Source organism: Rhopilema esculentum, chromosome 2 (genome assembly GCF_057945365.1).
Source record: "Rhopilema esculentum isolate cy_ngs chromosome 2, ASM5794536v1, whole genome shotgun sequence".
Lineage (NCBI taxonomy): Eukaryota > Metazoa > Cnidaria > Scyphozoa > Rhizostomeae > Rhizostomatidae > Rhopilema > Rhopilema esculentum.
Window position 1 is genome coordinate 6,731,127 of NC_142816.1, and position 11,771 is coordinate 6,742,897.

The 11,771-nt window shown below is 38.8% G+C and overlaps 2 protein-coding genes across 2 annotated transcripts; one reads left to right on the forward strand and one right to left on the reverse strand.

The window, feature by feature from the left end:
- The first annotated feature begins 486 nt into the window (after positions 1–486).
- LOC148960587 (uncharacterized) lies at positions 487–7,078 on the forward strand. Its single transcript, XM_089109509.1, has 4 exons — positions 487–1,892; positions 4,114–4,365; positions 5,341–5,580; positions 5,749–7,078. Exons 1-4 carry the CDS (start codon positions 1,793–1,795, stop codon positions 6,171–6,173), a joined length of 1,017 nt encoding a protein of 338 aa, XP_088965635.1. The 5' UTR covers positions 487–1,792; the 3' UTR covers positions 6,174–7,078.
- An 817-nt stretch (positions 7,079–7,895) lies between these two features.
- LOC135695657 (ATP-dependent DNA helicase Q1) lies at positions 7,896–11,770 on the reverse strand. Its single transcript, XM_065214810.2, has 7 exons — positions 11,146–11,770; positions 10,487–10,728; positions 10,236–10,317; positions 9,918–10,066; positions 9,129–9,480; positions 8,350–8,744; positions 7,896–8,057 (listed from the first exon to the last, which is right to left on the reverse strand). The coding sequence occupies exons 1-7, from the start codon at positions 11,768–11,770 to the stop codon at positions 7,935–7,937; spliced, it is 1,968 nt and encodes a 655-aa protein (XP_065070882.2). The 3' UTR covers positions 7,896–7,934.
- Position 11,771: the final 1 nt, after the last annotated feature.

Genomic DNA, 11,771 nt, shown 5'->3' on the forward strand with positions numbered 1-11,771 from the left:
AAGTCCTTTTTGTTTTAAAAAAGGTTCCAAGAAGTGCTAGGAGAAAATTTAATTTATTTTAGAATTCTGTTTTACGACGCATTGGATTATCGTTGTCGCTTTGCTTTGTTCCTGCTATTACCTTTTATCCAAACCAAGATATTCACAGAATCCTGCGGACAGCCTATCCTGCGGACAGCCTATCATGCGGACAGCCTATCCTGCGTATCTCTTTTCTTACATATTTTGGCGCTAGGAAGGTCTGTTTTGAAACTGCACAACTCATGAGCTCCGATACAGGTTGAAAAGTGAGAGGGGGGGGGGGGGGCAAGAGAAAATTTAACACCCATAACAAAAGATTTTAAAAAAAGCTCTATTGTTTTGCAAAGGGGTGGGGGGCAAGGCCCCTTCGTTGGAGGCCCTGCAACTAATGTAAACTGCATGTTTTCGTTATGCATATTCAGTTTTCTGCATATCTTTGAAATGCAGTTGAAATGACGTGGGGGAGGGGGGGCACATAATGCACATGGAAATCGGAAAGAAAAGGTTTTGAAGCCAAGAAAGTTAAAAACAAGACGTAAGTTGGAAAATAGGGGCAAAACATAGGAGAATAGGAGATTCGTGGCAAAGCATTTTGCAAAAAGCTCTTTTGTTTTGCAGCAAGTGATGGAGCCAACCCCCAGCCTCCCTCCTTTGGAAGAATTTCAACAAGCTTTCAGAAGTGTAGTGGCGGGAAATTCGGGGGTCAGTAGCGGCGCCACGGGGGACTGGGGGAGCATGTCCCCTACATTTCGCTGCAGGATCAATTTTGTATTTTTTCTAAATCCTATGAGAAATTGTTGGGGGAGGGGTAATAATTTGGCAAGGTACTTTTTTGTGATGTAATCTTTTTATTTTCAAACTGCCTTTACATAGCCAAAAGTTAGTCATGGGCGTTCCCTTCAGGTAAAATTGGCTTTCCTTGTTAGCAATTTTGGTGCTAAAAGAGCATGGCCCAATTTTTTATGCCCCCCCCCCCCGAACATAGTGGCTGGCGCAACCATTGGCGGGGGTGTGGTGGCAGAGCCCCCAACTTTTGCTAAATTGTCTGTTAAATCGCTATTTCAGCGCTTTTGTAAACTAACTCGTTTGTCGGCAAAGCTGCTTGTTTTTTTACAGTTGTCCCCTTCCCGGGATTCAGCTCAACCACCCTTCTTACGCTTCTGTAGGTGTAGGCATCTATAATTCGTTTTGGAACAGCCCTTGTAGACTCTCCTTCGTGATACGCTGTACTTGAAAAACGTGTAGATCTAGAAATTTGAAGAGGCTAATAATAAAGTCATTTCACCGTAAAAACCGCAAAAGGAGCCAGCCAATTGCTTCCAGTGTCCGCCTCGACCTTTTCCACTCTGTGGCCGCAAGTTTGTTGGTATAAAATGTCATACTTCTGGAATCCAAGTGACCAAATTCGCCATTGCTTCCTTATTCTTTGTCAAAAATGTTTTGGAATTCTTTTTCTTAGAAGATAAATTTATAATTATGATTTTACCAACGAATTGTTGCAATTTCATCTCAGAATGTTTCGTTACAGAATAAAGAAACTTTCTTTTTCTTATTTTGTGGTTTTATTGAATTTGTAGAACAGCACCTTTCAAGTTTTTCTGTTTATATCTATCATTTGGGCAACATGATAAAGGATTGCAATCGCAAAGGATTTTAATTAATAATTTACTGTCAGCTGATTGTCTCCATTTAATACATTAATTCTGTCATCGCGTCGACAAATTTGATTCACCAATCCCCCTAAGAAGCATGACATTTATTCGATCTTTTGATGTTGTCCTGCTTGCCACGGATGAAAATGGGTTCAAGTGCTCATCCGCGAATCCTGCTAAATGTTGCTTTTATTTTGAGCATCTTTCACACAGCAAGAGGTATTGCTTTCAAAGTTCTAGCTATCATTTTTTAGCGATCTAGCGTTTTCTTAAGATTGCCCGTTTTACATTATCATATATTTTTGTTTTCAAAGCGGTTTTGAGGTCAAGTGTCCTGCATTCGCCGCACTCGTTTGATAGTAAATCTCAAGTTTCGGGAAACTAGCTGTTTAATTGGCCTATTGCCTGTGAAATAATCTGGTTTCGGACATGAAGTTTCTCATTATTTCGCAAATGAGCCAATATGTGACTTTGGTTTGTTTTACCTGCTTGTAAATTAACTATTTTGTGGGCCTAAGGTTGGTTGGTTGTGGTAGATTAGCCATTATTGTCTTGTTCAAACAATCAAGAAACCGTGCAGTATTCAAAGTTTTGCTTTCAGACGACAAAATGATTACCACAATAATGCATTCCAAGAATTCCTAGCCGATTTCTTGCTGTCACCTCTGCACGACGCAGAGTGTAACTTTATTAGCCTTTGAAATGAACTAATCATTGAAGATGTATCGAAAAAGTTAGATTTTTTGTGGCTTGGGCCTAGCAGTGGCGGTGCCACGGGGGGAATAGGGGGACTAGCCCCCCCCCCACTTTTTCAGAAAGCTGGTCCTTGAGATTCTTGCAAACCCGAGAAGAAAACTTCAGGGGGGGGGGGGGTATGTTCGTTATCTAGATCGTCACATGTAAATGACATTTCTTGGGAGACAACAGGTGTTTCCTCCGAAACAAAAAGTTTCAAACATGGGAAAAGGGCGTGGTCCAAAAGGGCGCTGTCCCTGACACACCTTTTGCCCCCCCTCACTTATCCCAGGCTGGAGCCGCCACTGGGGCCTAGTCACATGAAACTGGTCCGTCCGTCCAAAGTATTTGCATATAAATATATATATATATATATGTAATAGCTATATCCACACAGAAAAACTATAATTAGTTTTTTTCTGCTTTAGCAGCAACATAAATGTCGTTAACTAGTGCTGTCCAAGTTTGTCTCTCTTGCGCTAGTGTTCTTAGGCTTTCAAGATCATTTATCGATTTGAACTGGGTTATGCTGCTATTTGCATATGAGTTTGAATTGGGGAGCAGCAGCCTTGCCATCATCAAAACCTCATTGAGTAAATTACCCAAAAGAGAGGGGACGTAGCCGGAAAATGGGGGTAAATTTTTAGTCAATCATTACATCGTGAGATTTCGGAACAGAACTATTTTCCATCCCATTAATCAATATAAATATCATTTTAAATAATATTTTTTATTATTTTTGCCTTAAACTTAAAGTATCTTAAACAAGGAGGCCTCTAGCCTAGATTATAAAAGCAAACAGCGACACCATTTTCGATTATCAATACGGATGCAATAAAACAGACAGACTTCAGAAAACATCTCAACCTTCCTCCGAATGAAAGTTTTCACTATTTGCTTTCCAGAAAATGTTCCTATTATCTTTTGAACAAAAGTTTCTTGAAATTGGATTTTAAGTAAAATCGTCTATGGTTTGGTCTTTATACTTTGTCAGGAAAAACGACAAGTTCAAGTACAACAGCAAATTCCCGTTCATTTTAAATTCTCTTATCAAGCTATGCATTGGCCTTCCTCAAAACTACTGCATCGTTGGATAACCTTTCTCTAGCTCACAGCAGTGAAACCGTAATGTTTTCTTGACTCTGCGTCACCATAAATATTTCCTGTGTTAGCTGCAGAGGCGAAGTACAGGGATGTTTGTAGGGACTCTAGTCAACTTTAAAGCATTATCCTTATATTTTAAAGAATTAGATTTGACGCCTTGTAAAGCATAAATAGAAATCTGTTAATGGTGAAATCTAATCTAGAAATCTAAGACTTTCGTTAAAATCAGGTCAATAGGTTTAGGGATGTCTTTTGTTGTGACCACGCCCTTTGGAGTGGACCCTTTTCCAGACACGATTACCATTGATTCAAATACGGGTCATGTTTTTCTGGTCACAGTTGATCATCACGAAGAATTTATCATACTACCTAGTGGGTCGAGAGGAACGTAACGTCCATCCAATATAGAGACGCTTTTAACGTAACTCTTATGCTTTGCACGTTTTTTCATAGCAAAGTATCATCATAATAAAATAGGCCGTACCTTGAAGTTTGTTTGCTCATTTTCTGATCAATCTGGTGAGTTTCTTGTCAATAATTGTTGGTTGGAGAAGCACTTCATTTGTCAACCCTTTTTGTCTTCAAGTCCATTGCTTTTTAGCAAGCATCAAATGCCACGACGATTTTTTAAACGTTCGATGCAGAAAACTGTTCGACAGGAGGTACACGAAAGAATGCCTCGGGGAAGAGATGCAGTTGTTCCCAAAATGTCTTTTCATGGCATCAGAATGCAAGAATGCTCTTCAAGTCACAGAAATGTCCAACACTGAATCTCCCATTTCTAACTATACCGAGCTTTATGGTGCTCTTATTGACAAAGTAAAACTGTATCGAAGATGCTTCTCAAGAAGATGTGAGTTGCAATTTTTTCCTTGAATTATTCATCTCCTAATAAAGAATACTGTTCTTGTGTACATTTAGAATAAGCTTTTTTCTCTGAAATTTGCATTTGTACTACTCAAAAGCTCTTGCGCAACCGGCATGCTTTGCGACTGTAATTCCAAAGCCGGCCTGATACTCTACTGTATAAAAATACATAACGCAGTCTATTTCTCAAGACAGCTGCCGCTAAGCATGCTGGTTGCGCGAGAGCTTTTAAGCTTGAGAACAATTATTTTGTGCAGACTTTTATGCAGAGTTTGTTAATGACAAATCAATGGCTGCAGTCTTTTGTGTGGAATAGGAGACAGTGGCAAGTGTTTGACGAAGAGGACAGGGGATACAAGAGTAAGACAGTTTAAGGGATATTATAAGGAAATAGATGTAAAAGGTGTTATTTATAGGTAGAAGGGGGGTAAATGAAACGGATGTAGTGAGAAGATAGAGTGGAGAGGGGGAAATTAGAGAAAGGATAACCCAATGGAGAAGAGAAGGAAAAGGCAAAGTTAGAAGAGAAAGGGCGGTAGAAGAGAAAGGGCGGTAGAAGAGAAAGGGCGGTAGAAGAGAAGGGAAAGTAGAGGAAAAGAGATCAAATCAATGGCAAATAAATTTACACATGACAGAAAGTTTGAAAAATAGGTATTTTAAGGCAAATGGTGTGAGAATTGCATGAAAACAAAATGTGGAAAAGAGCGATAGAAGACAAAGGTTAGAGACAAGACGAAAGCAGAAGAGAGTTGTCAATATGTGACAAAGTTAAAGCATATGGTTAAAGTGAAAGAAACTAGATAAGACTTGTTAAGGAAAAACTAGTTGTGTTTTAAAATTATTAGATACTAGTTTCTTTTTAATTAATATTTAGTTTGAGAGATATATTATTTGGAATTTATTCAAGTGAAGAATCGCTATTAAAAAGTTTGGTTTTAATTGAAAGCCTGTTCCTTTGCAGCGTTACAGTGCAACGAATCAATGATACGCGACTGCTATGAAAACTTCAAGCAGAACAAAACGAAAACCTGCAGCAAAGTGCATAAGCTCAGGTTCTGTGTTCTTCTTCTGCGACCGAGAGGGTGTCATGAAATGCGCAATCCGTGGTACACTTTGGTGATTGGGATGATTAAAAATTACCGCTCTTGTTTCATTCGTAACTACACGATTCTTCTCGAGGCATTGCAGAAAAATAAACCAGGTATTTTGAAACCAGGATTTTCTTTGTAATTTAAAAATTAAACTAACCCTACCACTGGATGATATCAACGTGCAAATGTACACAGCCTAAAAGCTTGCGCGCATAATACCCCGCGTTTCTACTCAAGACATTTATATTTCATGATGTTGAATGTAACTTTTTTTGTAGTGCCAACGACATTGTTGAGTGATTTGGTTAAGAACAGAACAACTGTCAACATGGTTACTTGTGGTCGGAGTCAGAACGTTTTAGAGCGAAAGATTGGCTACACATTCTTCGGCGCACTGTTCTTTTGTTTTTTGGTACTTTTATCTGTTGTGTTCCTTGTCATTTGCATCAAGAAATCCGGAATTCCGCGCAAGAATCGAAGGACAATGTTAGAGTCACAAGCTGCTTTGGGTAGCGAGACCACCCATATGGACGCGCGGTATTCTCGGACTTGTGTAACTGGGGGTCGCACCCCGTTGACATACATAATTGAAGAAGACGAAGCACCACCGCCATACTACTTGGATGGTCTGTTTGTAGACGATATCGAATCGCCGCCTCCCTATACTAGTCGGCCAACGTCAATAAACGGCGATTTCGTTTAATTCAAACTTATGTCGTATGGCGTACGGATTGGCAAAAATAGGAATGCTGCTTTGTTGTTTCGCTCGTACACACGAGGTTGCTGCAAAGAGCACGTGGCGTTAGGCAGCATTTTCTTCTCATTGCCAAGCTTTCTTGTTTGCCTCTTTATAATGGATCATTTGCGGCCACCTCCTACGAACTGGACAGGACTCCCGTCCAACAGGGAACCAACCCGATTGAACATTGGGAATTTGTGTATGATTTGAGAATTTGTGTATAAATACTAAACTTGTAATGAGCTTGTAACATAAATCATTAATTGTTTTAAATTTGTATTCGTTTTATGTGCGGCATTTTGTACTGGTCGCCAGCCCTTTTCCTAATGTCTTTGATTTTTGCTTCTCAGTATTGAAGAGTACTGCTACATGGTATCAGGTTAAAATCAAGCCACCTGTAGGCATTAAAAAGGAAGGGACGTATTTCCTCTAATAAATGCCCCGGTATCTTGATTTGATCGAGGAGGCCTCTAATGTAGATGTAACAAGAACTCTCGACATTTGCAAATCTCGACGCCTCAAACAGAAATCTCCTTTTTATTGTTAACATAAAGGTAAAACACAAACCTAAATATGTTAACATAGCAAAATAAAGCTACAAGCGTTTTGGACTTGAATGGGCCTAACTTCCAAAGGTGACAATAGGGAGCACCCGATTGAGGTTAATGTTTTTTGACATTCAAATGAGACTTTCAAATGAGAATGTTGCACCCCAAACTTGTGATTAATGTTTTGAAACCGTTGTCAGATTGTTTGAAAAATCAGGGTTTCCTGCCCGCTAAATTTTTTTCATTTGAAATCGAATGTAAATCATTAGTTAATTGCGAGTAGATTAAAAAAGATTATGATAACTCAGATTTGTTTCTTGTCTTCTGCCCCTCATTCAAATTATTTTCTGCAGGGTATAATTTATCGCTCAACAAACCGAATTGGGGAAAATCAAATTTTAAAGGTTTTTGGTTTATCCAGTTTTCTGGAGCACAACGTTGACAAGGCTTTTATGGTAGGCTACAGTTTTAAGACAAAACTTGGGGCATTATTTGTGAGGGATGGAGAAAGAAATTATTGAAAAGAAATACTACGTAGAGAAAAGAAAACATGCTACGTAGGACGCACTACCCAAAGATTGGAGGATAGAATAAAACAACATGTTCCGCCTAGTATTAGAAACAAAACCCATCCCCAAAGAGAACAGCCACTTCGGTCTTGCAAATCTAAAATTACAACTAAAACCTGCGATTCTGCTATCAGGCAGCATTCACTGTAAAACCCAGATTGTGCAAAAAACTATTATGGCGACAAGTTTCGGATTATTGGTAAAGCCCGATCGTCGTTCCACCTAGCAGTTTTGGAATCTATCTACATAAGCACGAAAAAACCGCTATTGTGTAGACAAAGGGAGTTCGTTTTCACCTTAGGACTCCATTGGTAACATTCTCAATAGACAAGCGGCACTGATTGGTCAACCTATACAGTCATGTGCTCGTGTTTTCTGATTGGCCTATTTCGATCCACAACTGTGTATATATATTTCCTAGCGTAGAGTTTTCGATCATGTTCTGACGTTTAAAACTCTGAAGAGTGTCAGACGAAAAGCTTTAGTTGACTCAAATGTTTGCTTTTTTCAAAGCCATTTTCAAGTTTTGTACCACCAAAAGATTGTTTGAAAAGAAATATTGACAGAACTGAATAAATAACTGTGTTACTTTCAATGATTATCTACATCTAATCTATTTCTATTTGTTCGACTTTTGGTTTTGTAACCATTGCTTGTGAACCGACGCTGTGTTTTCGTTTGGTCCCCTTATTGCCAGTTTTATTCATCGCAGTGTCTGCGCCAGTTGCAATCTAGGGAGGTATAAAAGTTAATCACTATTTTTACCGAGGCCGCCTGCACCGAAATCTTTCTGCGTTATTAGAAACATTGCTGTTATGTTTAAGTATGTGAATCATTCTTAAATAAATCACGACAAACAAGATCAAAATAAAGCAGAAAAGTACTATAGAGTAGGCCTTTGGTAAACAATGTGAGGGTTTGGCATACAAAATGAAGGTAAGTTTGGGTAAGGAGCCCGTGCTTACGTTATGATCCAAAAATAGAATATGGTATTAATTAACTGTTCAGAAACTGTTGTCTTACCGCAGACTTTGGGCCTGCAAATGTCTCGGGCATCTCAGGATGTCCACTTCCTGTATCAGTAGCTTCACATTTGAAGTCTAGACTTAGAGCTATCTTGCCGCGGGTCGCTAAACTATTTCTTGGTCCTTCAACTAAATAGCAGATGTTATTATATGGAGTGAAATGAATGTCTTCTTTAAGGACTTCATCTAAAACGAACTTAACGATGACTCGTTCACAATCCTCTCTGCTCATATCTGGCCGTCGCAGCTCAGGCACCCTTAGAGGCACTGGTCCTTGTTTTAACCAAGCATCCAGTAGTTTATTTGGCGTCAAACGTTCTTTTCGCTTGGCTGCATTTTGCAAAATGGCAGTCAAATCAGCAGCATATTTTGTTATGTCTTTGCTGATGTATCCTGGTGAAAGATTATAAGAACAGATAATACAACGTTAAACAAGCGCTAGAGCTTTTTGGAAATAGTGGGGCCAAGGGGCAGAGCCCAGAAAAGTGTTCAGCCTCCCTCCAGATAATGCCCTCAAGCTGCGAAAGCGTTCATCTAACCTGGGCACCAGAGCCACATAGATTAGGGCACAGAAATAAGAAGATAGGAGTGGAGAAGCTCAGGTACCCTGGGTAGCGTTCAACAGAAAACAAGGCGGGATTTTTAAAATGGTACGTTAAGTCTTTATTTACTTTCATTGGCTCTCCTCACAGTCCACGACTGTATGACAGCCATATGCTTTAGGCAAGAGAAGCTGCTATATTTTGTCACATCCATGAAATTAGAAGGTGAGCATACCATTAGCAGAAGTCATGCAGTTGTCACACATCTGTTTACAAATGTCTTTGCCCCAGGCCTCTCCAAAATGCTTTCCAAGTGATGTTCTTCTACAGCATTTCAAGGCGATACAGTATTTAATCATGGCATGGAGGTTTTCTGTTCCAGTCTGTTCCATGAATACTGATGAAATTTGCCGAAATACGTCCGAGAACTTGTAGAAGAGAATACAATGTGACAGTTTGCTGTCACGACCAGCTCGTCCACTCTCTTGGTAGTAGTTCTGTATTGATTTGCTTATGGAATTGTGAATGACAAACCTTACATCAGGCTTGTCAATACCCATTCCAAATGCTATTGTCGCAACTATCACCTTCACAGTGGAGGAAAAAACATGCTTAATTATAATGAACAGTGTTTCTTTCAATGGGATTGCAACATGTATGCATTTTATTGAGTTGTATTAAATTGAATTTTCATTTATCACAATTCTGCAAAACATAAGTAATAATAGAAGTGTTATTTTACATTGAATTGTAGCGTGTCACCATACTACTGTGCATGTATGGTATGGGGTTTTTCATGGTGTATTCTACAGTATCGCAATATTGTCATGCATGTGTAATATTGGGTTTTTCTTTCTTGAATAGTTGTGTATCTCAATACTACTAAGCATGTGTGATATTGGGTTGTAACACATTGACTTCCGGTTTCTGACATAACTATCTTGAATTGCCTTCTAATGTCTGTTTTGAAGAGAGGAGGGGCACTGACATTGCAAGTTCCACATGCTTGTAACTGTTGGCTTACCTGAACCTTTTTTGAAATCCAGTCCCTATGATTTTTAGATTTAACTTTGAAGTCAAGGTCAGAATGATAGCAGGCAGCTCTGATTCCATATTTCCTTAGCTCCATCGTCAATGTATCCACCTCTTTTCTTGAATAGCAGTATACAATACCTTGAATAAGACACTAAATTGTTAATGTTATCCTTGTCACTGCACACTGTCATCACGATAATTTCAATTGCTCATTACCATCAGCAATCATTGTTATAACCATTAATTACATTTTTCAATCATTATGTTATCAAAATAACTATCCCATGACAAACCAAAATCAACCAACCTGACTCGTTTTTGAATTCGGATTGAATAGTTGAAGCAATATAGCAAATTTGATCTTTCTCAGATGTCGGTGATGGCCTCACCTACGAAAACAATTTCATTTGCAAATTGATGTGCATTTGCTTTAAGCAGATGTCTTGGTCCAGCATCAAAACAAAACAATTAGAAACACATTGCATACATTAAACTTTGTGCTTGTAACCATAAAAACGATCATGTGCTTGGGAGGTGATTGGACATACACTTTCATACCTCATAAAAAAGATTTGGTCTGTTGAAAGATGTTCTTAGAACAACACAACCTTCGTTCAAAGATAACATCTTCATTACATCATCAATAACCTTTCCTGTTGCTGTTGCTGTCAGTCCAATGACAGGTAAACTTGGAAATTGCTTCTTCAGAATTCCAAGAATTTTGTAGTCTGGTCTAAAGTCATGACCCCATTGACTCAAGCAATGAACCTCATCAATTACTATCCTTGAAATGTTTCCAACTGCAATAACAAACAGTATTGGACATTGTGTTACTTTTATAAGACAAAATGAATGAATTGAAAAGTAACTTAAAAACTAATCTGATTCTTAGGTGGAACTGCAGTTGTCACACATAAGTGTAATCTTATAAACTGTGCTGAGTAGCCTGCTATCAATAATTCCCAGAATGTACTTGAAAACCATACACAATATCACATCACCCTCTGATTTTAGCATGCTTTGCCCCCTTCCACCCAAAAGAAACTTTTATTCCACTCAATCCATAAAATGCACTGTAACCACAGGCATCACCCGGTTCCTAAACAAGAGTGGATTATTAAGAGACCATAGTTATTTTAATGGAAAAAGGTAAATATTTGGTATTCCAAAAAACTAGAAAAATTACGATCTAATTGGAAGCATTTGAAAGAACAAACCACTGTAGCACTTTTCCAGCTTGGCCAAAAATCTTTTACTTTTTGCAATCTTTTCTGGTGTAACATACAGCAGTTTCAGCGGCATGGGGCCTTTACTAATCATTAAATCATGGACATATTTCGTTTGTTCTTTGGTGCTGCTTGCATTCAATAGAGCTGCTTCTATATTCAGATCTGACAAACTTATTAGCTGATCCTCAATCAAAGAAATAAGAGGAGATACAACCAGCGTAAGACCTTTCGATAACACAGCTGGAAGCTGAAAACATAAGCTCTTTCCAGCCCCTGTTGGCATAAGAACAATGCAGTCAACCCCTGACATAGTGGCATTTATTGCATCCCGTTGCAATGCACGAAACTTTGCCAACTTAAAGGTTTCTTTTAGGCACTTCTCTGCATTCTCAGTCCAGGAGAATGATCTACTTCCCCAATCAATGCTCCTTTCTTCGCCACTTTCTTTCGTATGAACTGTTTTTATACCTTTTTCAATCTCATCTTTCCTTTCTATCAAAAGTTGCTGTCTTTCAAGCAACTTATTGATCTGAGTTTCAAGATGCTCGAGCTCAACCTTCACTTGTGACAACTCAGTGGTCAAATTTTGCAGCTCTGCTGCTTTTCTTTCCATT

Excerpts from the sequence above, each read along its gene's own strand:
- LOC148960587 (XM_089109509.1), top strand. The coding sequence starts at position 1,793 with ATGTTGTCCTGCTTGCCACGGATGAAAATGGGTTCAAGTGCTCATCCG. Across the intron at positions 1,893-4,113 it reads CATCTTTCACACAGCAAGAG|CAAGCATCAAATGCCACGAC; the intron begins GTATTGCTTTCA and ends ATTGCTTTTTAG. Across the intron at positions 5,581-5,748 it reads ATTGCAGAAAAATAAACCAG|TGCCAACGACATTGTTGAGT; the intron begins GTATTTTGAAAC and ends CTTTTTTTGTAG.
- LOC135695657 (XM_065214810.2), bottom strand. The coding sequence starts at position 11,770 with ATGGAAAGAAAAGCAGCAGAGCTGCAAAATTTGACCACTGAGTTGTCA. Across the intron at positions 10,729-11,145 it reads GCTGGAAAAGTGCTACAGTG|TTGGAAACATTTCAAGGATA; the intron begins GTTTGTTCTTTC and ends TTGTTATTGCAG. Across the intron at positions 8,745-9,128 it reads CTGCATGACTTCTGCTAATG|GATACATCAGCAAAGACATA; the intron begins GTATGCTCACCT and ends ATCTTTCACCAG.